Genomic DNA, 25,496 nt, shown 5'->3' with positions numbered 1-25,496 from the left:
ACCAGCGGCTATTTTTTCTCTCTTGTGAAGTTAATAAGACAAAAAAAACTCAGCATGTTACTAAAAAACTGCAACACCATTTCCGTGAAGACTCCCTTCCCGAAAAACAAACTTACAGCTTTATTTCTGACTGCTGCAAAGCACTGACACTGGAGACTCCTTCCATAAATGTTAAGTAAACGTCTCCTTACGAAAAATATCAACATAAGGATTCATCATACCAATAATTACATTACACACGTTTTTTTCAGTGCAGGCTGTTACTATAGAAATGATAACGTACTGAAAATAGCCGGCACTACTGTCAGAGCTGCTGTAACAGAAAATTAATCAACACCTTCTGACCAATCAGCATTAATCATATAACATCACTGTGATATAAATTACAGTAAAGATAAGGTAATTATTTTGAGGTCATTTTTACTTAAACCTGTGAAAAATATTACATTTACGCATTACCATCAGGAGACAAAGCTATAAAGTTTGAGATATCGACAGTACTGATGCCATAAATATAAAATTTTTAAGATCAGGTATCACTTATTAGCTGTTGATTTAAAAAAAAAAAAAAAAAGGATAAATTGTAATCTCTTACTCCGATTGGCCATGAAGATCTCCAGTGCTGTGTTCTGCAGGAGGAAGCGCCGTGAGAAGATCGCTCGCATCTCCGAGAACATCCACTTCCCATGCAGTCCATCCGCATAGGCCAACAACTGTGAGAGAGAGCGAGAGAGAGAACACACACACACACACACGGTGGAGGGATGAGTGAGAGAGAACACAACGAACTGGAAAAGAAAAAAGCCTGGACATAAAAACAAAAGTAAAATCAAAGCATTGAGCATGCCCATTTTGAGGATGAGCTGAATATGAGAGGAATAAAACATTCAGTGTGGTGCTTTTACAGGAAAATAATCAACGAAAAAGTGGTGCGATGAAGCGGAGTTATAGCTGCCACCCCAAAGTTGATTAGTTTCCTATAAAAGCATGTTCCAACGTGTTTTATTCCTCTTATACCACAGTGATTATCTGGCCATTACTTTTTTTTTTAATTTATTAACAATGTCATATTTTTTATCCATTTATAGTTACATTTAAGGTCCAGCGAAAACAACTTCTTTCATGTTAATTACGTTATAGCAACTATAAGTGGTCGCTGACACTGGAGACTCCTTCCAAAAATTCTCCACCATATCCACAATCACGCATGTTTTTAGTCAACACCTTCCGACCAATCAAAATGCAGAATTCAACAGTGCTGTGGTATGAACAAATATAACACAGAGAAAGACAGAGAAGTTGACGTGTGGAGTGTGAGTGTGTGAGAGTGTGAGAGTGTGTGTGTGTGTGTGTGTGTGTGTGTGTGTGATCATCCATCACGGTGAGCGCGCTCGGTCGGCGGCAGGACGATGGATGTGTCTTATTGATCAACCTTCACGAAGCAGAGATTCTTTAAAGAGCCAAACGAGCTGCATTCAGTCTGTGTGAAAAAGCACACACTCCACTAAACGGTGATCAGTAACACACTCACACACACTCAAGAGAGTCGATCCATTCATAACCACTCGGTCAATACACACACGACACACACCTTTATCATCCCTTTATCATCAGTACATCATCCACAACAGGGAAAGTTTTCCACTCAGCGCTGCTCTGATCTTCTGATTTAAAACCACAAAATCTTCCAAAAATACTGCTCTCGTAGAAACGTCAAACTCTCAAAGGGTTCTTTTCTTCATTTCAGGTCATTTTTTTCTACTCTATCTCTGCGAGGAGTTCATTTAAGAATGTCCGCTTTAATTTTCCTGTTTTTTTGTATACAAAACCAATAATATCCTAATTTTCTTGTAATTATTGCAAGATGTAATTACCGTTAAATAAATGAGATTCCTTTCTAAAAAAACAAATAAAAAAACCCTAAAAAAATAATCTCTCAAGATACGACACTATACATCACATCACCTTTCCCTCCTTTCTTATGAAATAAACAGAAATGATAAAATTCAGAAGCACACAGACATCCAGGACGCGGTCGTCAGCTAAACGGTTAACTGTAACGATAAACTAGGAACCGAAAAGAGAACTGTGATAAAGAACAGACTTAATCAGAAATATTCAAATGTGGCAGTCAGCAACTGACGTTAACATTAGTGCTGAGAAGAGCTCATTAAAGCAGGACAGCAGCTGGGTCCCTCACACACACACACCCGCACCCACACAAACACACACACACACACACACACGTCACGGCTGCTGTCAGACACATACTCGTGCTTTAAAGTCTCAGGAGTTCAATTAAATGAGGATTATAGCTGCTACACTATCACAGCTAACATCGCTAGCAAACAGTCCTCACGCACTGTCTAAGAAATATCAGGTTCCAATTATACTGCAAAAAAAAAGCCTAAGTATAAAAGAAAACTAAAATTTAAAAAACCCACAAAAAGTAATATCACTCACTCAAAAACATTCAGATTCAGAAAATACATATTCTAAAACAGTTCGCGAGTTCTGAAAACACCACGGTTTCCAAAAATATTTCACCTCCTGAACAAACATCCCTGTCTCTGTGTCTCTTTTGTTTTTGTTTTGTCTTTATTTTACTTGGGTTTGTTTTCTTTTCTTTTCTTTTTTGTTTTGTTTTGTTTGTTATGTTTTTGTTTTTATTCGGTTTTGTTTTTTTAAATTTTGTTTTGTTTTTATTTTGTTTTGTTTCTGTTTTGTTTTTTTGTTACTTGTTATTTGATTTATTTTATTTTTATTGTTCCATTCCATTACTTCTCTTTACATTCAGATCCTTAAAAAAAAAAAGTTTCCAAAAATATTGCCCTCCCAAAAGTATCACGATCACAAAAATGTTTATTTCTAAAAATATTTCACACAGAACCACCCGCTCAGTAAAGCAATCTAGTAGCAAGAGAAAGTGGTGACCTTTGACCTTGAGTGTGTTCAGTTTCTCTAACACATTCGTGTGTGTGAGTGTGTGTGGTGTCGTGCCCTATTCAGCCCATTTGATTAAATGTAAGTGAATTAAATCAGAGAATAAATAGTGCACACTCGTCTGAAGTGCCCTTCGAGGATCTGAGGCTTATAAGCGCAGAGAGCATGACGCCAAGCAGACAACAAAGAATTCTGAGCGTGTGTGTGTGTGTGTGCGTGTGTGTGCGTGTGTGTTTGTGTGTGTGTCATTGGGAACCACTCGACCTGTTTCGGCGGCTGCGTCTCATTTCTGAGTGATGTCATTTGTCTCTGTCAGGCACAGAAATGAGTCTGAGATGAAGAAGGACACATCTCACACACACACACACACACGTTGTCCTCGTGCCAAAGGAGCCAACATCCTCCAAGCGCCTACACACACACACACACACACACACACACTAGGGACTGCTACTGGAGAGCATGTGCTCCGTCTCTGACAAAACTGAATGGAATTTAATTGAAAATGCAGCACCACGAAAAAAGATAGAGAGAGAGGAGAGAGAGAGAGAGCTATCTATCCCTCTCTTTTTAAGATAAATGAGTGTGAAGAGTGTGTGTGAAGGGCAGCAGGAGCACTGCTGTTTCAGAAACGATAAGAAAAAGCCAAAAAAAAAAAAAAACGCAAGTAGCGAGAGTCTCTCCATGGGCTACGTCCTAAATCGCATACTAAACAGTAAGGGTCATATGTAAGAAATAAAACACTTCCAGGACGTGCAGTTGTAGGAAAATAATCCACGACAGGAGTCTAAGTGTACTAGTTCCTCTTATTCCACAGCAATTTCCCGACAATTACAATTTCATTTATTAATAAACAACGTCTTCGTGGTTTTTTTATCCGTTTATACTTACACGTAATGTCCTGGAATGACACTTACGTTATAGCAGCTCGAAATACTCTTTTCTTTATCAGCCTCTCTTTGCTCTCTCTCTTGAAGTTAATATAATAAAAATAAATAGTCACGTTGCTTAGAAACCACAAACCTGAAGACTTTACTGTGGTGGAAAACTTTCTGACTGTTACAAAGCGCTGACACTGGAGACTCATTCCATAAATATTAAATAAACATCTTCTTACAGAAACGTCTTTTTGTTAAATAACAACACGTACACTTATGTGGAGCGTCTACAAGTCCCCTGTGTATTAGCTGTTACTATATAAACAATAACAAGTACTATAGAGATTATTATAGAGATTAGAATCATAATCGGAAAAGTGTTCATAAACGTTCGTTTTTACTGCATACTATCGAATCGAACACGTTTTCACGCTAACAGAAGACGGCTGTGGTTACAGCTGATTAGGAGGGTAACTGGTCTGAGGAGTGCCTGTTTTGTGGCTTCCATTTCATCTTAGCTTAGTAGCTAATCATATCAGTGCGATTGGCTTGCTAATGAAGAATTTAACAGGCTAGTTAGCGAAAATGTCTAATTTAAGTTGCTTAAGTTGCTTAAAAACCTACGTAGCTCACTTAAAATCAACATCAAGAAACTAGCTAGATAGCTAGGTCACGTTTTTACTATGAAGTTACCTATAACGAACACATTTAGCTAGCTAACTCTTTTCGGCTAACAAATGAATTTATGGAGTCTGTTTGGGCAGCACCTTGGCTTTCTGTGCCACGACGTCCTCGATGTTGTAATCGTAAAACATTAAGTTGTGAACGTTCCCACAAACAACAAGAGACTTGTATGACTTCAGTTTCTTTCTAGTATAAATGCTCGGAGTTTCTATGAGATGTGTATACGTGTCCGGTCGTTGCAGGCTAGACCACCGGTTAGCCTCATTTAGCCACTGACAGACATAAGGATAAGGATCTTCCCAAGGTACACCATTTTGAAAGTGTTAGTTTAGCCAAATAGCACTTCCTGTCTTTTAGTGGTAGTCCATAATAATATGTGAACAATATTTTAGCTCAGATTATAACCAAGTAGCATAAGGCTGCTAAGCTACTTGGGTATTTTTAAAACCAGGAAGCTTGTGCATCTCTTTTTGTTTACAAACACCAAAGGGGTCTATAGCACAATTAATCAACACCTTATGACCACTTGAGAACTCAACAGCAACAGAGCTGTGGTATAAAATACGCTATCATATTACGAGAAACTATTTAGTAGTTTCAGTCCCAGGATTTGTTGTGGACACTAAACAATTAGCTATTCACTTCAGTTTAATACAATTTTGTTTACACAGCACTTTTAACAATAAACACTGTCACAAAGCAGCTGTACGGAAATCTGTTTGTAGATTTAGAACAAGCCAGAGGCGACAGCGGCGAGCAAAAACTCCCTGAGACAACACTGAGAAAAACCAGAGGGACTAGCTAGCTAATGGCTAACAGCCGTGTTAGATGCTGTGTTCAGATACGGTTGTGTTCACGGTGTTTATGAGAAAATTTCACAATAGGTCATTGTTGTGACGAGTTGTGATGCAGCATTGACATTTCTCACTATGCCTCTCACTGTACGCATGGAAGTTCAGTTAGCAGTTATGCTAGCGTAATTATGGTGTAATTTTAGCCTTTTTTCTATCCTCCTATCAATATATCTGAGAGAAATGTTGATATTTCTGATTATTCTGTTTCGTTTCCACCGTTACTATGCCTTTAGAATTGCCTGTATTAACTATTTAACTGTTAACTAGCTAAATTTTCAGCCTGAGTCATTATCTAACTTGTGCTCTGTGGCCATACTGTTGCCAAGCAACGGTGTTGTCATGACTTTAAACACAAACACATGAGTATGTCACATGTTTGATGCTGAAAGCAGAAATTTATAGTTATTTTCATATAACTAGCCATTTTGTCTAAAAATGAACGGGTTGCTATAACCGTGATGTTGCATGGAATTATGGGATACATATAGAGTACAGCACTGGACCTCCTGCCTATGAAGAGTGACCGAGTTGGCAGCGTGGGTCACATTTGCAGTCTCACACCATGACCGTGTGTGTGTGTGTGGTGATTGGGTGTAATGAATGTTAAAGGTGTGTGTGTGTGTGTGTGTGTGTGTGTGTGTATATGATCGTCTCTGTGTGGCGATAACGTGATGAAATTAATGAGGAGGAGGAAGAGTGGTGATCCATCACTATCACGCACACACGGCACGCCAACACTGATACCATTCACACACACAGAATGGGGGGTTATCTCTCACACACACACACACACACACACACACACACTAATTCTCATTCTTTCTTTAATTTTTCTAGCTCATTCATTCATTCATTCTTGCTCTCTCTTTCCCTTTTTTCATTCTTTCCCTTCCTCAGTTCTTTTTTCTTTTCCTACTTTTTTCTCTTTCCTTCTTTCTTTCTCTCTTTCCATTTTCATTCGTCAGTTCTTTTTTCTTCCATTTCACTCACACACACACACACACACTCTTCTCCCTCTCTCCACCACATGTCACTCCCCATCACTAAATGAGTTCATCACGCTAACGAGGGGGCGGAGCCAACCTCCTCAGCTAACAATGTTTTGTCCAGCCAATCATCCGCAGCGCTCTGGAGCCAATTAGAGCGGATTTGCTGTTCCATCTGAGCAATGCCAGGACACGCTGTCACCGTGTGTGTGTGTGTGTGTGTGTGTGTGTGTGTGTGTGGCCAAGACTTTAAGGGCAGAGGATTACAAAAAGTCTCTGATGTAGTGAAAGCAAAGGATCATGGGATTGCAGGATCACATGATCAGCAAAAGAGTCCAAGGCAAACTGCTTTTATTTCATCACTTAGCAAATATAATCTTTACTATACCCTACATCCTACTCCATTTCTCCATCCCTTATGTCCTTCCTCTTGCCCCATCCCCTTAATATAGTCCCTACTATGCCCTACACCCTTTCTCTTTCCCCTTACTGAGCTCACTCGTCCTCTATTCCCTTCTCTCTATCCCCTTACAATCTCTCACTAAGTAGTTCATACTGTTTAATATACCGTATGCTGTACGATTCAAACACTATTTAATATGGTAATATACAGTTTACCATGCAGCCGTAAGGAGTGACGGCAGTTGCCATGGTAACAGGGCAAGCACTGCTATGGCTGCTTAGCTAGCTAACAGACTAACGGCGATCACTAAATAGTATGCATTATACCCTACATAGTGCACTGTACTATTTTATAGTTTGGGACACGGCCCTTGGCTGTGTTGTGATAAAGAGAAATAATTTGACGTAGGGGATCAGATTGATGGAATGATGGAAAAAGAGCACTTCTCTGTAGTGGATGGAATTTAGTGCCTTCATGTGATGGACGATTTGCATATTTCTCTCTCTCTAAAAGGCCTGAACTGAAATGAAGAGGGCTAATCTGATGGGATTAACGCTCTTTTGCTCCTCATCAGTGTGTTGGTGGGCCTTTTCACATCTCACCACACAGATTAGCCTTTTAAAAGGGGAAGAAAAGAAAAAGAGAAAGAGAAAGAGAGGGAGAGAGAGAGGACAGTGGGTTTAAAAATCACCCTAGAGGTTAAAGGATTCATTTCTTCCACAATTAATGCAGTGACTCATTAAACATTCGGCCTCCTGCCATCAAACGCACCACACTAATGCTAATGAGTTAAACATTTAGCGTGTCGTCCAAGACATGACTTTTAGTTGCACCAAAACACCTGAACTAGGTATGTACGGTGTTCTTCTCTGTGTGTGTATTACCCATAATGGACTGCAGATGAGTAAAACCAAGTCGTTTTACAAATGTAGCTATGTTAGCTTTAACACAGAGCTAGTTGTATGCAGAGTCACTGTGCAGTCTGTCAGGATTTAGCTCCAGCTGTAAGGCTAATCTCAAATGCTAAACACTAACAGATCATCAGCTAGTAGGCTAGGATAGCAGAAAGTGTGTGCTCTCTTTTCTAGAAGTTGCTTCAGGACACAGTGTACAAGATCTCAAATGTTTCTCTATCTAATAGAAACACTCCTGTCAAACGTGTGTGTGTTTGTTATTAGATTTAGCTAATGATTCTTGAGACTGAACTTAAGCCCTATTGTCTTCCCAAAGCTTCAAAAAGAAGGATTTTACACTTTTAGACGCAACACTTTCAGCTAATCCTCAGTTAGCCTCGACCCCTGACAGGTGAGGAAGGAGGAAGTGATTAGAGAGACAAATATGGAGAGATAAAAACAAGAAAGAAAGAGAGAGAGAGATAAAGTTAGAGAGAAAGAGAGAGAGAGATGAAGTTAGAGAGAAAGAGAGAGAGTGTGTGTAAAACAGTAGTGTGTTTTTTCGAACCAAAATGTTTGTCTGAGATGGAAAAATGCTAGCTAAGCCAAATGTAAGCAAACGTTCTAATGTCATTCTTCTCTTCTCTTCTTTTTATACTCAGTATAAACTGTCCAGCATTGTTAAGCTGTTGCTTGGAGACCGTGTTGCATGGTTACTGCGTTAATGCTGAGTTATCTACGGTAGTTGTAGCGGTTCTTGAAAGTTTTGAACAAACCAAAAATTAAGATTAAAAATCATACGAGCCACTGATGTCACTTGTGGGTGTGGCCTGTAAACTATTTTTTTTTTCTTTAATTTTGAAAATTCTGATAAAACATAATAATTAAGAAAATATACAGTCAACTGTATAAAATACAGCAGACCATGCCTGTGGGTGGAGGGTGAAGTTTGACATCACCTGGTCCATATAGTGAATTATACATAATAATCAATAAAACTGAAAAAAAAAAAAAACACCTACACCTGGTGCACCTACACGCCACAGGCTAAGAGCGAACAACTGTAAACAATATGTTAGCAGTTTATGAATTTAATAACAGGAGCAGTAAACAAACCGTGTTATTTAATGACACTAACACGGTCTCTATACTGCAGCACCATTCACACTCGCTCAGAAAAATGCCGATCCCCCCCATAATCCCCCCATTGTCCTGCCCCTAATTGGATTTAGACGCGAGAGGGTGAAGAGGGGTGACACTGTGGCGCCCGTCTCTCTGAAACGGCCCGGAGGGATGAGGGAAGTTTTTAGAGGCTGAAAGGGAAAATCCTTCGAGGGGTTTAGGGAGGATTCAGAGGTGACAGCGGCAGCAGAAGAGCGCTTTAGAGCAGGTCTTTAAGCAGGTAAATAGTATTTAGACACCCAAACGACACGGTGAGGGGAGGGGGGGAGGGGGGGAGAGGGAGGGAGAGAGAGAGAGAGAGAGAGAGAGAGAGAGAGAGACAGTTAAGTATGAATGTAAATAGCAGAGCTGTGTATTTCCTCAGTGATGAAGTCATTGGTATCATTTGCTGTGGGGTAAAAAGTAATTACAGGGGGTAGATATAACCGTATTGATGACATCATAGCTGCTAAATTCCCGTTAGAGTCTAAAGACACACGCACGCACACACACACACACACACTTGTATGTGGAAAGTCAATAGCTGACTGACACACTGAGTGGCACCCACAGTCGAAGGTCATTCACTCGGAAATTGTGTGTGTGTGTGTGTGTGTGTGTGTGTGGGTGTGGGTGTAGGACTCTAATACTCAGTGCACTAACAAGCCTCTTTTCTCGTCTGGTTTTTCCCAGAGTGGTTAAGGTGTGTCAGGTTATACAAGTGGCTGCATTTGCACTGCCGAACCATTATACGGTTCTATCATGGCAGTGAGACAGGCAATGAGACTGCAGTGAGACAGGAGAGAGACAGGAAATGAGACAGCAGTGAGACAGGAGTGAGACAGGCAGTGAGACAGGCAGTGAGACAGCAGTGAGCCAAGTCAGCAGTGAGACAGCAGTGAGACAGGAAATGAGACAGCAGTGAGACAGAAAATGAGACAGGCAGTGAAACAGGAGAGACACAGGCACTGAGATAGCAGTGAGACAGCAGTGAGACAGGCAGTGAGACAGCAGTGAGACAGCCGTGAGATAGCAGTGAGACAGGCAGTGAGACAGCACTGAGACAGCAGTAAGATAGCAGTGAGACAGGCAGTGAGACAGCAGTAAGATAGCAGTGAGAGAGCACTGAGACGGCAGTGAGATAGCAATGAGACAGGCAGTGAGACAGCACTGAGACAGCAGTAAGATAGCAGTGAGACAGGCAGTGAGACAGCAGTAAGATAGCAGTGAGAGAGCACTGAGACGGCAGTGAGATAGCAATGAGACAGGCAGTGAGACAGCACTGAGACAGCAGTAAGATAGCAGTGAGACAGGGCTTGCACTGCTGGGGGTCAATGTTGAGCATGTAACTTTAAAATTGGAGTAAAAACAGCAGCAACATGATACAACTAATCAACTGGGAGTCATTCATGTTTAACAAGAGAATGAGCAGTCAGCAGGCGGAGCAAAGAAAAGTGGGTGGGGCTTGGCAACAACCAATAGGAAATTCACTGTTAATAATTCACTGCTATCTATCTATCTATCTATCTATCTATCTATCTATCTATCTATCTATCTATCCCATCCATCATTGCACAGGTCACGTTATAGCTGTACAGTTATTGACTGCAGTCCATCTGTTGTGCTACACAAAGTATTGGCCCCCTCTACACCATTCATCAATGGAACGAGACCACCACTGAGCTGATATTATTTGGGTGGTTGTTTGATCTCAGTACAGCAGTGAAATGGACGTCTGTGTGTGTGCATGTGTGTGTGATCCAGTTCTACCCTTAATGTCGTTATGTGTGTGATTAATAGACTGCTGTATGGTGTAAAAGCTTTGATGCTGGAACGCAATATGGCTCTGATGATCATGCCACCAATCTGCACTGCAGCAAGACGGGCCATGAGACAGGCCATGAGACAGGGAGTGAGACTGGGAGTGAGACTGGGAGTGAGACTGGGAGTGAGACAGACCATGAGACAGGGAGTGAGACAGGGAGTGAGACAGGGAGTGAGACTGGGAGTGAGACTGGGAGTGAGACAGACCATGAGACAGGGAGTGAGACAGGGAGTGAGACAGAACGGGTGCCACAGGGCATTGTGGGCAAAATCCCATCTGCTCTATGACCTCACTAGATCTGTGGAAAAATCTGCCAAGCAATTAGCAGCAGCGGTTTGATTTCTTCAGGGTCTGCACAGCTGGTGTGTGTGTGTGTGTGTGTGTGTGTATAAAACCCTCTCAAGTTTCCAGTACAGACTAAAAACATCTCTCTCTCTCTCTGTGTCTCTCTTCATGTCTCTCTTTCTCTCTGTGTCTCTCTCTCTCAGTGTGTCACTCTTTTTCTCTGTTTCTCTCTTTCCTTACTTTTCTGTCTATGTCTCTCTCAGTGTCTCTATCACTCTGTATGTCTTTCGGTCTCTCCTCATTTCTCTCACCCTGTCACCTGGAAGTGTGTAGTGTGCTAACATTAATACGAGTTGACTTGGGCAGAAAAGAAAACTGTTACAGGTTTTTCCTGATGTCTGTCTGTCTGTCTCTCGAGGAAAACATAGCTTTTATGTTCAGGTTCATCATCCACTAAAAAAACAAAACCATATTTCGGCTCATTTTGACTAATCTTCGTGACGAGCCCTACTCCACTTGATCTACTAGACTAGAAGTTGATTTGGGATGTGACCGAAGATAAAGGAAAGATAACAAGCCACTGGCAGACAATGCGCATTAGAAGAGCGACCAGACGATCTGGAAATCATGCTAGAGTAGCAGAGAGACAGCGGGTAGTGTGTATGTGTGTGTGTGTGTGTGTGTGTGTGTGCATGTGTGTGAGAAATAGAGAGAGAGAGAGAGAGAGAGACAGAGAGACAGAGAGACAGAGAGAGAGAGGGGCTTATCGGACACTATGCAGTGCCGTCAAGAGGATCAGAGTTGAGTTGTCAGATCAAAGAGGAGCATCTCTGCGCTACACACACACACACACACACACACACACTATTCAATACAGAAAAGCCTCTAAAGCTCCTGGAAAAAAAGAAAAAGACCCCGCATTAGCTTTGGCTCTCGGCTTTGTTTAAAAAAAGAAAATGTTAAAAAAGAATCTTAAACAGTGTTAAGAACCCTGAGTGTGAAGTGCGCACTCCGGAGTGTGTTTACCCGACCCTTCACACACTTTAAAAAATAAAGACTATCTAAATAATATAAAAGTCAGATTTACATTTAGGAAGGAAACCCAACACCTCAGTGGACGTCTCGGTATTTATTCAGTTACTTAACTTTATTGTTGCTTTAGATCTGGTGTCTCTGCTGGGGTTTTTCTGACTCATTTACTGAATTTTATACTCTAATCTTAGATACACTGTAAACTGGGAAACTGGAAGAAATAGATAAAGAGACACAGAAAGAAACAAAAACAAAAACAGACAAATATAAGTCTCAAAGCCGAGAAGTGTCTTTCCTTCATCCTTCATGCATTTCACAGAAAACGTTTCAGGTGCGTAAATCTATTATAACATTGTTTCACTCTCATTTCTCTGAGAAAAAGTAAGAGAAGTGTTTACAGGACAAAAAAAAAAGAAAAACAATTTAAAGAGTTATTATAATAGGTCTCATTAAAATTCAAATATAATAATAATAATAATAAAAAACACGCCACACAAATTTAAAATAAATGTAAACTTGAATACAAATACAAATGCCACATTAATAGTCTTAAAGAATGATAAAACAGAAAGAAAAATATGCTCAGACAGAGAGATGGAAAGGAGAGAGATACAGAAAGAAAGAAAGAAAGAAAGAAAGAGAAAAAAAGAAAGAGAAAGAAAGAAAGAAAGAAAGAAAGAGACAAAAAGAAAGTGAGACAGACAGAAAGAAGGAGAGACAGAAAGAGCAACAGACAGAAAGAAGGAGAGAGAAAGAGAAAGAAAGAGAGACAGACAATAAGAGAGAGAGACTTGGACATAAAGAGACAGACTGAGAGAAAGACAGATCAAACTGTCCTTAACGAAGTAGTAATGAACAAAGCATTTAATTTATTGAACCATTTTCACTTTAATGTGCAACACACACACACACACACACACTTAAAGACTGACAGGTATAACATCTGACAACCGTAACTGAACAAACACATATCTTAAGGAAAACTGCGTCAGAGTGCAGCAGTGCATTCTGGGTATGCACTTCACTCAAGCTGACAGAGAAACAGAGTGACACTTAAGATGGCCGCCATGAAGGGTGTGTTGATGTATTTTCCTTTTGAAACAACAAATCAGGTTGGGGAATAGTAAAGGCCTTGATGTAACCGCCAACAGTTTCCGAGACATCGGAATTACACCTGAAGTGAATCTAAACAGCAGCGTAGCTAGCGTGTCTGGTATTTCAGCTACTGCTGTCACACTCATGCTTGATTCAGGAGAGCATGTTAGCTAAACAGAAATATCTAGCTATCCGAAAGAGTCAGAAAATGAGGTATAAATAGAGCTTAATGACAAATGAGTAGCTAAACCTACATAGATAAACTGCTAGCTAGAGCTGTGCCATATCGTATCGTCCATGATATACTGCTACAATTCCTGCAATATTGACGATATAGCTGATGACGTGTTTACACGCTGCAACGTGGGCATCTCACATGCAGAACGAGAACAAGCATGGCGTAAGGTGGAGTTCCATCCCTAGACGAAGAACTAATCTGTAAAAAAGGAGGTTCCTCTGTAAAATGAAAGACGTTCGCATACAGAAGATCAGATGTGAAACAAACGTCGGTGATTTGTAAAGTGCGGCAAAAACTGTATAAACTAACCGTGGAAACACGACAAATTTGTTCCACCACCTCGGGCAAAAACACCAACCAGAATATGAGGAAAGCCAGAAGTTGCACGAGGAAAAAGCGTCAACAAGTAACGTAACGCTATGTGACTTGTGGCCAAAAGACAGTGTTGAATGTTGTTATTTTCATAGCGTCATTTATATCGTTACCGCAAAAAATACCATGAAATATTGTGATATAGTTTTAAGTCTATATCGCTCATCCCTATTGCTAGCTACCTCTTTCATTAGCTATTAGCACTATCTAAAGTATGACGTTTGAGATGCACATTTAGCGAACACACTCAGGAAAACGGGGACTGAACTGTATCTTCCCTTCTCGCTGGGGTGGTTTACATTTTTACCTGAATTTTTACAAATCTGCTCACACTGAGAAAATTTAACCAAGTGTTAAACATTTTAGTTTGTTAACTTTTTTGAGGAAACACTGTTGCTGTGTAAATTAAAATCACAGTTAATTAAAACCACATAGCTAAGAATAATATTCCCTAGTAGTGAGGCTAATAAACGAGCTAAGCGTGTGACAGTGACGCAATTTCACCTATGGACCCTTAGCGGGTCGCCTAAATGACGTCACACTGAAGGGACACATGGAACGCGCACGTTAAAAGGCGCACGTGCGAAACAAACGGAACAAAAAAAACCCGCTGGTCTTAAAAAAAAAAAAAAAAAAGAAAAGAAAAAAGAAAGAAAAGAGAGAGAGTTCCATTTACACTCGCGCGCCTGTTCGTTCCTTCCTTTTATGGCGCAGGTTCTAAAGCGCGAGGGCGTTCTAGAACGCTGCTGATGCCCGTGCATTTAACAGGCTACGTCACAATAATAATAAGAAGAAGAAGAAGAGGAAGAGGAAGAATGAAGCCTATTTAGCGCGTGACTTCGTGTAAAAGTGACTTGCGCGCGAGTTTTGTGCGCGTGAAGGCTAATGAGTGTTTAAAGGCAGCGCGTGCAAGAAGTGCGAAATAAAGGAAAATGATATATTTAAAAAAGGAATAAACAGTGACTGTTTACAGCATACTGAGCATACACAACTAATTAATGGGAAACAATTAATAATAATAATAATAATAATAATAATAATAATAATAATAAATCATCGTCATATTATCAGTTTTATTATTATTATTATTATTATTCCTGATAATATATTAATGAAGATATTTTGTGTGTAAATCTGATATAAGCTCATGTTGCACTATAAGATTTTTTTTTCCTAATTTCTTTTTAAAATCCGAATAAACTCTTAAAACGCATTTAAACAACACCGCGCCTTGTGAATTCTTTTTATCAAGTTAATTTTTATTTAATTTACTTGATATTTTTAAATCTTGTAACAGTGATACAGAAAAAGTAATTTATTTATTTAATTTTATTATATATATATATATATATATACATATATATATATATATATATATATATATATATATATATATATATATATAAACCGACCGATGCACACCGAGCCAGAGAAAATCACGGCTCACGTGCGCTGAGCAGGCCGCCTTCCTTCAGGTCGCAGATCATCAATAGAGAGGCTAAAAGAAGCCAAACACACACACACACACACACCTGGCTTAAACACACTTCACTTTCTACCTCAGTATCAAGGGTGCAGGGGAAAGCGCGTGCCTGCGGATACCCTGCTTTATAATTTAACACTTTTTATTTATTTAAGGCATTTCAAATCTGTCAAAAAACAAACAGCGGGAGGTTTATTAATCATCTTAATCATATTAATCATATTAATGGCATTCCTGTATGATGGCCTTATAATGTGTCGTGAGATAAGTGTGCTGTAGCTCATTAAACACACACAGCGGGAATTCTAGAAAAAGAGGAATTCTGGGAAAAACTGATTTATATCAATAATTACAAAAAACATGTCAATCTGTCTGAAGGTTGTGTGCGCTGTAACTGCTTCACTGAAATTAATATTAATTAAATACTCCTATTACACATATAACATTAAATAGTATTAAATATAAATATCTGGATACAAACAATTATAATTTGCGCTCCTTTATTCAGCTTTAAATAATAAGATCTCCTGATGTGAGCTGAAGATGTCACACTAAGAGCAGCGTTTATTCATTATTTATTAGCATTTGTTAAACTGCATGTCGGGTCTGTATCAAGTGCGTAAACACTACAGCATGAAACATGAGCAACAAATAAGCTTTAAAAGCCTGAAGAGAAACCGAGCCACACGAGACACGCAAAGAACTCCGAGAAAACGCAGAGAAACAGGTCGTAAATGTCGCAAATTAGTAAATGATAAAACAGTGAATATAATAATAATAATAATAATAAAAACCCGGAAACCACCAGCGACTAAAAGAGCACTGTATAAATATACTTAATTTATAAGTAAACTGTATAAGTATACTTAAATATAAAAGCGAGAAATAAATAAACAAACAAACAAACACACATATATATATATAAAATGTAAATACTAACACGCTTTATTGGTATTTCCGCATCCATAAATATTATAAAAAATACCCACCTAATCACTATTTTAGGAGAACTTTATTTGGAAATAAATTAATTAATGAAAGTTCCGTGATGACGAAACTCGGAACAGAAGCCCAGCGCGAGCGCGCGACTCGGAACACAGCGCTGCGGCTTTTATGTTGTTTTTTTTTTTTCTTTTTTTTTTTCTAAAGGGGAAAAAAAAAAAAAAACACGAGTTCCATCTCACGCGCTCCTCCTGCTCTGTCTGCGCTCGCGCTCAGGACCGGGAGACTTTAGAACGCCAAAGAGGTTTTGGAAAGGGGGGGAAGGGGGGGGGTAAGAGGGGGGGCGGAGTCGGATAGATTCCCTCCGTCCCTCCCTCCCTCCATACACACGTTTCCCTCCCCCCTCCCCCCCCACACCTCTCACAATGCGTCCTGATTGGTCAGACGGATACGGCGGCGCCTCTGATTGGCAGGACGTTCAGGTCCGGCCCTCGTTTTCTGCCCGGGTTTTGAGGCTTCAGCTAAAAGGCCATTCATGAGGTACAGCATTCCTGCAGAACGGAGGAGACGGAGGAGACACGCACGCACACACACACGCGCACACACACACACACGCGCGCGCGTGAACACACACTCGTGCAGAGATGACACACTGACACGCAGCGCTCCTCTGAGGCTTCTTCTTCTTCTTCTTCTTGATTTTGTTTCTGGAGCAGCAAGCTTTAACACACTGCATCTCTCCTGAAGGACGCTGACCCCTTCACACACCACAGGTGCAAAAACTTCTGCCTTTTTATTTTTTCTTGCAAGTTTTTGGCCTCTGCTACACACCACACACACCGACACACAAATACACACACTCCATCCACTGTAGGTGCAACTTCTTCTTTTTTTTTTATTTTCACCTTCAGTTTGTTTCCAGTTTGACACCCACTGGTTCTTTCTAGCTTTTTGTTTCTTTCTTCTTCTTTTTTTTATTTTATTTTATTAATACTCCCAAAAATTTTTTGGCTTTGGGATCTGCCCGGTTAAAGCGTTGGATCCGTCAGCGTACTGCGATCCTCCTCCGGTGTTCGGCCCGGACCTCTGCCCCAACATGATCGCTGCTCAGGCGAAGCTGGTCTACCAGCTCAACAAATACTACAACGAGCGGTGCCAGGCACGCAAGGCGGCCATCGCCAAGACCATCCGCGAGGTGTGTAAGGTCGTATCGGACGTCCTGAAGGAGGTGGAGGTACAGGAGCCGCGATTCATCAGCTCTCTGAGTGAGATCGACGCACGCTACGAGGGCCTCGAGGTGATCTCGCCTCATGAGTTCGAGGTCGTGCTCTACCTCAACCAGATGGGCGTCTTTAATTTTGTGGACGATGGCTCGTTGCCAGGCTGCGCCGTCCTGAAGCTCAGCGACGGCCGCAAGCGCAGCATGTCGCTCTGGGTCGAGTTCATAACCGCCTCGGGGTATCTGTCAGCGCGAAAGATTCGCTCGAGATTCCAAACTCTGGTGGCGCAGGCGGTGGACAAGTGCAGCTACCGCGACTCGGTCAAGATGGTGGCCGACACGAGCGAGGTGAAGCTGCGGATTCGAGAGCGTTACGTAGTACAGATCACTCCGGCCTTCAAGTGCACCGGGATCTGGCCCCGCAGTGCCGCTCAGTGGCCTCCACCACACATCCCCTGGCCTGGACCGAACCGGGTCGCCGAGGTCAAAGCTGAAGGATTTAATCTGCTCTCGAAAGAATGCTACACATTAGCGGGGAAGCAAAGCTCGGCCGAGAGCGACGCCTGGGTGCTGCAGTTTGCAGAGGCAGAGAACCGGCTGCTGATGTCCGGCTGCAGGAAGAAATGCCTCTCGATTTTAAAAACGCTCCGCGACAGGCACTTGGAGCTGCCGGGCCAGCCGCTCAACGGCTACCACATGAAGACGCTGCTGCTGTACGAGTGCGAGAAGCACCCGCGCGAGAGCGACTGGGACGAGGCGAGCCTCGGCGATCGCATCAACGGCGTCCTGCTGCAGCTCGTCTCCTGTCTGCAGTGCCGCCGGTGTCCTCACTACTTCCTCCCCAACCTTGATTTATTTCAGGGCAAAGCGACATCAGCCCTCGAGGCGGCTGCCAAGCAGACCTGGAGACTCGCGAGGGAGATCCTGACCAACGCTAAGAGCCTGGACAAACTCTGAACTCTAAAAATAAATGAACTCAATTAAATCGAAACAAAAGACTTTGAGAACGGCGAAAAAAAAGAGATCTGCAACCACGCCTGGACAAACTCAACCAACAAACAAGACCTGGAGACTCACAAGAGAAATTCTGAGCGGTGACAAAAGCCAGGACCGACTCGAATAAACAAAAAACATGCAGAGTCACCAAACTCGAACAATTTACAAAGACACAAACAGAAAAAAAGAGAGACTCATGAGCAACTCTAAGAGCCTGAACAAACTCTGGCAGTAAAAGAAAACAAGGTCTGGAGAAATCTGCACCAACCTGGGAAAAGTTTAAACTTAAAAAAAAAAAAAAGTGGAGACAAACTGAAGTGTTCTACAGCAAGGAGAACGAGGAAAAACTAAAACAAGGAGACTTTCCTAAAGAAACCCTGGACGAAAAATACTCAATAAATAAGAATTAAATCTAATAACGAGGCATGTTGAAGAACACATCACTGTTTCAGAAAGACTTTTTCTCCCACCAGGACATTTTACAGCAGTGAGAATAAATAATAAACCTACATTTCAATGTCATGATTTTACTATTCATCCTTTCAACCGACGGCTTGGACAAAACTGTAAAATAATAATGATAATAATAATAAAAAACAACAGTGAAGATTTGAAAAGAGAACCTCCATGGACATATGAACACTCCACACTTTCCTTTTCACTGAAAGTGGACTTAATGGAGTCGAACGAAGGGAAACGTTTTGGCCGAGACGCAAACGGAACATTTTGAGAGGAGAAAAAATAAACGTGAAGGTACATTTTAACGTCATAACGTCTGCTTAAATCTTTTCTTTTTTTTCACAAAGTGAAATTGTTTTTATTTAATTACCATGCACAATATCTTTAATTGCTTTAATGTTTCAAAAAAAAAAAACTGTAGCGTGCCAAGTTTTCCATTTCATGTGTCTAAAAATTGAAATGTTAATAAAAATGATATTAAAACTTAGCATTTGTTGTTGTATGTTAATAATAATAATAATAATAATAATAATAATAATAATACGTTATGGTATTATCCATCAAATGCTTCATCTAAAATTAGATTTAACATTCAATTATGGTGTAAACAAATTGAATCATGTTGCATGTATTAAAGCTACTAATAAAACATTAACAACTAACTAACTAGTAATTAAAATATATTTAATCAATAAATAACGACTGTAGTTTAACACATACACATGCGTCATAGTGATCTTTATACATTAACTTTAATGTACAGTCCAGAAGATGCTTAATGTAGATTTTTATATCAAACAATTTTTTGTCTTACTAAAATATATTTTTATACAAGTAACTTAAAAAAAAATATTTTTCATTAATAGCTACCTGAACAAATACGCTCTTGTGAAGCAGCTACTGTGCTTTAATCCTAATAAATATATTTAAAAAATACACCAATCAAAGATATATCATATAAAACTTAATAAAACATTTAAAACTTCTGATCACAAGGGAAAAAAAAAAAAAGTACATTATTTCAGCCGTACTCTGACTTCTCTCTCACGGCTAGAAACGTTTTAGACCAAAACTGAGGTCATTAATTCAGTATGAAATAAAATTGATTTAAAAATTATAAAAAAAATAAATAAATAAACTGTCTGATTAAAAAACTACAAATAAACTAACTTGCTTTATTTTTAAAAATAATTTTAAATAACAGTTACAGATCTCACTGGTGATGGAAAAAAGAATCCTGTTTGAAAAGAGATGAAGTAAAGCCATGTGTGAGTTATTACTGGAAGCTGTTATTGTAATAAATATGTAATAATATGTAATAAGCTATTATTATTACTATTATTAGTAGTATTATTATTAGCGTGTATGTGTGTGTACAATCTCGTACGATTTCATACACATAGCTCTATATCTAATGTTGACGGACTGGTATCTAGTGCACTCCATCCACACTATCTAGTGCTAGTGAGCAGGAAGTACGCAACAACCTAGTGGCCCCAATCTCAATTTCCCACTGACAGAAAGGTCGGAAAAGTGAATTCCAATTGGTGATGTCATGATGGGCTTTACAAAAACAGACCAATCAGCAGCTCTGGCTAAACACACACACACACACACATCCCACAAAATCCTAACACACATATTATAATCACACACTGCACTTCTTCCTTTTTATTTCCATCCATCTCAGAAGCACTGAACTTTCTTCAGATATTTGTGTGTGTGTGTGTGTGTGTGTGTGTGTGTGTGTGTGTGTCTCACCTTGGGGTCAATGTTCTTGAAGCTCGCCTCATCTTCATCCACCTCGAAGTAAAGCTCGTTAGCCGTGATGGACAGAGTTCCTTTCATAACCAGTGCGGGAGAGACCAGCTCAGCTACCGTGCTGAGAGACACCGTGCCTACACACACACACACACACACACACACACACACACACACACACACACAGTAAAATCAGAAATAGTACATGTATAGGGATATATTTTTATGTTGTGTATTTATGGCATTTCTGACAACATTCATCACAAACCTAACCCTAACTTTTTTTTCTGAGAGCTCTGAGTGTGGGTGTTTCTCGGTGTGGGTGTTTCTCAGTGTTGGTGTTTCTCAGTTTTGGTGTTTCTCGGTGTTGATGATGTTTCTCGGTGTTGGTGTTTCTCGGTGTTGGTGTTTCTCGGTGTTCGTGTTTCTCGGTGTTGATGTTTCTCAGTGTTGGTGTTTCTCGGTGTTGGTGTTTCTCAGTGTTCGTGTTTCTCGGTGTTGGTGTTTCTCAGTGTTGGTGTTTCTCAGTGTTGGTGTTTCTCAGTGTTCGTGTTTCTCGGTGTTGATGGTGTTTCTCGGTGTTGATGATGTTTCTCGGTGTTGGTGTTTCTCGGTGTTGGTGTTTCTCGGTGTTCGTGTTTCTCGGTGTTGATGTTTCTCGGTGTTGATGTTTCTCGGTGTTGATGTTTCTCAGTGTTCGTGTTTCTCGGTGTTGGTGATGTTTCTCGGTGTGGGTGTTTCTCGGTGTTGGTGTTTCTCAGTGTTCGTGTTTCTCGCTGTTGGTGATGTTTCTCGGTGTTTGTGTTTCTCAGAGTGCTGAGTTAGCGGTCGGTGCTAAGTGTAATTACAGTGTAGTTTTAATCATATGGAGCGTGTTTTAGTAATTTACGAACACATCTGATGGAAACGATGTTTCTGATGGTTCATTTTCACACCCATATAAGAGACTTAACAGCTACATGCAAGCTAGCTAAAACAACCGTTTCAGGATATTAGGTAAACAAATGATCAGTGTTTGTAGTTTAAATAATAATAACAACAACAATACCAATAGTAACATTTTTTCAATTAATTAAAAGCAAAAAAGAGAACAAGAGAGAAAGAGATGGAAAGAGCCATAAGTAGCGAGAGTGAGAGGGTGAGAGAGTGAGAGGTTGAGAGAGAGAGGGTGAGAGAGGGAGACAGAAAAAGAGACAGAGAGAGAGAGAGAGCTGTACAGCACAGATACACATATATGTTAATGTACTCTGTCTTAGTGTGTAATTCTTGTGAAAGGTATGTTTTGTTGTTAGTCTGTGTTTGTGTGTCTCTAACACACACTCATTCTAACTACATACTTATTACAATCCTAACACACACTCACTGTAACTACACACTTATTACAATCCTAACCCACACTCATTACAATCCTAACACACACTCATTACAATCCTAACACACACTTATTACAATCCTAACACACACACATTAAAACTACACACCCATTACAATCCTAACACACACTTATTACAATCCTAACACACACTTACTATAACTACACACCCATTACAATCCTAACACACACTTATTACAATCCTAACACACACTTATTACAATCCTAACACACACACATTAAAACTACACACCCATTACAATCCTAACACACACTTATTACAATCCTAACACACACTTACTATAACTACACACCCATTACAATCCTAACACACACTCATTATAACTACACACTCATTAACAATCCTAACACACACTCATTATAACTACACACTCATTACAATCCTAACACACACTCACTACAGTCCTAACACATGCTCATTATAACTACACACTCATTACAGTCATAACACACACTCATTATAACCACACACTCATTACAATCCTAACACACACTCACTACAGTCCTAACACATGCTCATTATAACTACACACTCATTACAGTCATAACACACTCATTATAATCGTACACTCATTACAATCCTAAAACACACTCATTACAATCCTAACACACACATATTAAAACTAGACACACATTAAATACTGTCTTTATTTCCTTCTTTTACTCTTTTTCCATTCTTTGGCTTGTGTATTTTCTACATCCAACTGTTGGACACACACACACACAGCCCAGTGATAAAAGCACAGTGTTTGCAGTGCATTTGCTGTAATATGAAGTTGTTTGAAAATGAAAATTTAGTTGTTAAAAAGATATTTATATAAATACAGGCCATTAGTAATGTATTATTGGATCTATTTGGATTTTTAGTTGAAATTTTAAATTCAAGTGAATTAAATACTAAACAAAAAAACAACTGCTAAGAATTTAATTTAATATTTATAGCTGCATTTAGAAATTAAATATTTTTATCAGTCGAAAGGAGAGAACACTGATGTGTCTTTTTAAAAAACCCAAACAATCTTCTCAAGTCCGTTTTTCACTCAGGCCACTCGTACTAGAATAATCAGCAAAAAAGACATTTTTAATCGTTTTCAAAAATGCAACATCATCATCGAAGGAAAAAAAAACTGTGTCCTTGAGCTTTGCAGTCGTTTTTGATTTGAGATGCTGCAGCTCTGATTTCTCTCATGAATGTGCACTGCTTCAATTTCTTTCCAAACGACCTTTTGAAAGTTTATGGTTTGGGTTTCGAATTGGGACGCGGCCGCTCTGATCAAAACGGAACTAAAGACAGCTGAGCAATAAATCACAACAGTACACTTACATATCACTAGATCATCATGTGGGTGGATATATTTATTAATTCCCTCCTCGTCATTTGATTTGGGACACGGCGTTTCTGACGACTCTGTAAAGCTGCCGTGATCTGCCAAATCAATCCAGAGTATTTTAGGACACTTCCTTTTTGTGGATCGGTCTGTGATTTGGGACACGGCTGCACTTGTATAATGAGGGAGGGAATGTAATAACAAAATAAATTATAAATGGTTTTCCCTCCCACACGCACACTTCATAAATTCTTCGCTTTGGGATGCTCCGATCAGAAATCCAGGATAATGAGGGAGGAAAGGAAGGAAGGAGGGAGGGATAAAGGGAAGGAGGGAGCATTATCTGAGCTGATCCCTTGTTATACCGGATTTCTGATAAGACGCTGATCAGGGCTGCGTCCCAAATCCAGTGAATGACAACATGACACGCTTATTAAAACCAGACACAAACATGAGGAGGGACAGTGTGAGTGTGTGTGTGTGTGTGTGTGTGTTTGTTAGTTACCTGTGAGACTGTCCAGCTCTTTCTCCTCCAGAGACGAGATGGTATCGTCGTCTCCCTCCGGTAAACTCTCGCTCTCGCAGCTCTGACTCCTCGCCGTGTCTTTCCTGAGCTGCTGTCCCTTCAGCACGTCGTCCTCTGGAGCTGCACAAACACAACAACACAACAATATTCATATTACTTTCACCTAGTAACTAGTTTTTATATTAATATTTTTTTCTACAGCCAATTTGTATTATTTTTAATTTGAAAATAAATAGATGGAATAAATAATTTAAATAATTAAAATATTTTATATTGCGATGTAAAAAAAAAAAACCAACACATTAATATTACTTCTACCGCATAACATTTTAAAAATAATCTTTATTAATAACTACACTTCTGTAAAATTTTCAGTTTCTTTAAACTGTCTCATTTTAATCTTTTAATATTTTCTTTCACTTTTTGTCATTTATATTTTTTGCAAAAATAATCTAGAATAAGGAGGGTTAAATGTTTAATATTGAGTTGCAAAAAAACAGTTTGTTGTATATGATAAGTAATGAATATATATATAAAGATGGAATGATACAACTTTTCCATTTCTGAAACTAATGCCCATCTGATTGTTTTCTTTAAAAACTAATAAGCTTTAAAATGATTTAAATAAATAAATAAATAAATAAAGCACTTAAAAATACAGGGGAAAAAATACGCAGCTAAAAAAAACACAGCTTTCATACAAATCATTTACATATACACCAAATATATATATATATATATATATATATATATATATATATATATATATATATACATACACACACACACACACACACACACACACACACACGTGTGAACATTTTAATTTTAATTTTTTAAAAAAAAAACTTTTCCAAATACAATTCCAGTCTTGTTACAGAATTGGATCGAATGGATTCTTTTTTCCTCTGATATCTGATCAAAGACAACACTAATAAAAGTTTTGATTTTTGATTTCTATCCTTTCTTCATTAAACTCGTCTTTTATAAACGAGCAGAGTGATGTGACATGATTAATAAATATCATAAACATTCAGATGAAGTGAAATGTTCGGTTTCAGGTCGAGGAAATCATTTGCTTTAAGTGCTGAATTGTGAAAAAGCAGACAAAATCGGAGAGAAAGTGAAGGAAAGAAGAATGAAACGAGGAAGATAATGTCATGATAATGTTTTGATTACACGTAAATATTTTTGCAAACATTATATCATTGTATACTTTTTAAATATTTGAAGTTTGAAACAACACGCAGGTTTCATTACAGATTAATAGTCTATTTTTACCAGCGCTGAAACACACAGTGTGTGAGCTGATCCCTGCGCTCAGTGTGTGTGTGTGTGTGTGTGTGTGTGTAAATATAGCTGCAGTGGATTTCAGTATTGTGCTGCTGTATACACACTGAGCCGTTTCGCCTCACGATAAAATAAATGCTAATTAAACAAACACTCGTGAGTGAAACCGCACGCCTGAGCCAGCACAGAAACACTTTACTTCTTCTCTCCTCTTTTCTCATTTTCTACCCTTCTCTTTTGCTTCTTTCAAGAATTTTTCCCCCTTTTGTTCTCTCATGTATTTTATCTCCACTTTTCTCATTTTTTAAAAAAATATTTTTGCTTCTTTTCAGGAATAAAAAGAGAAAAAATCTCGTCTCATCTTTTGTGTTTTTTTTAAAAAAAATTCTTTTAATTTTCTCTATTTTATAATATTCTCTATTTTTCTTTTCTTTTTGCCTCTTTAAAACA

At 39.3% G+C, this 25,496-nt stretch overlaps 2 protein-coding genes across 3 annotated transcripts in view; one reads left to right on the top strand and one right to left on the bottom strand.

Annotated features, from left to right (window-relative positions):
* Window positions 1–25,496, bottom strand: part of lrba (LPS responsive beige-like anchor protein) — a 202,997-nt gene that overhangs the window by 52,765 nt on the left and 124,736 nt on the right. For both annotated transcript variants that reach the window (XM_053231068.1, XM_053231069.1), the window contains 3 exons: window positions 23,736–23,876; window positions 20,510–20,646; window positions 596–713 (listed from right to left, as the gene is read on the bottom strand). In XM_053231068.1, coding sequence (XP_053087043.1) covers window positions 596–713; window positions 20,510–20,646; window positions 23,736–23,876 — 396 coding nt within the window. The remainder of the gene's footprint in view (window positions 1–595; window positions 714–20,509; window positions 20,647–23,735; window positions 23,877–25,496) is intronic.
* mab21l2 (mab-21-like 2) lies at window positions 16,524–18,610 on the top strand. The gene has a single exon (XM_026942982.3). The coding sequence runs from the start codon at window positions 17,171–17,173 to the stop codon at window positions 18,248–18,250; it is 1,080 nt and encodes a 359-aa protein (XP_026798783.1). The 5' UTR covers window positions 16,524–17,170; the 3' UTR covers window positions 18,251–18,610.

The sequence above is a fragment of the Pangasianodon hypophthalmus genome, chromosome 28, assembly GCF_027358585.1.
Source record: "Pangasianodon hypophthalmus isolate fPanHyp1 chromosome 28, fPanHyp1.pri, whole genome shotgun sequence".
In the NCBI taxonomy this organism is placed as follows: Eukaryota; Metazoa; Chordata; class Actinopteri; order Siluriformes; family Pangasiidae; genus Pangasianodon; species Pangasianodon hypophthalmus.
Note: the sequence above shows the minus strand (reverse complement) of the source record. Positions and strands in the feature narration are given on the sequence as shown.

Bases quoted from the DNA above. Each gene is read 5' to 3' on its own strand.
- mab21l2 (XM_026942982.3), top strand. From the start codon at position 17,171: ATGATCGCTGCTCAGGCGAAGCTGGTCTACCAGCTCAACAAATACTAC.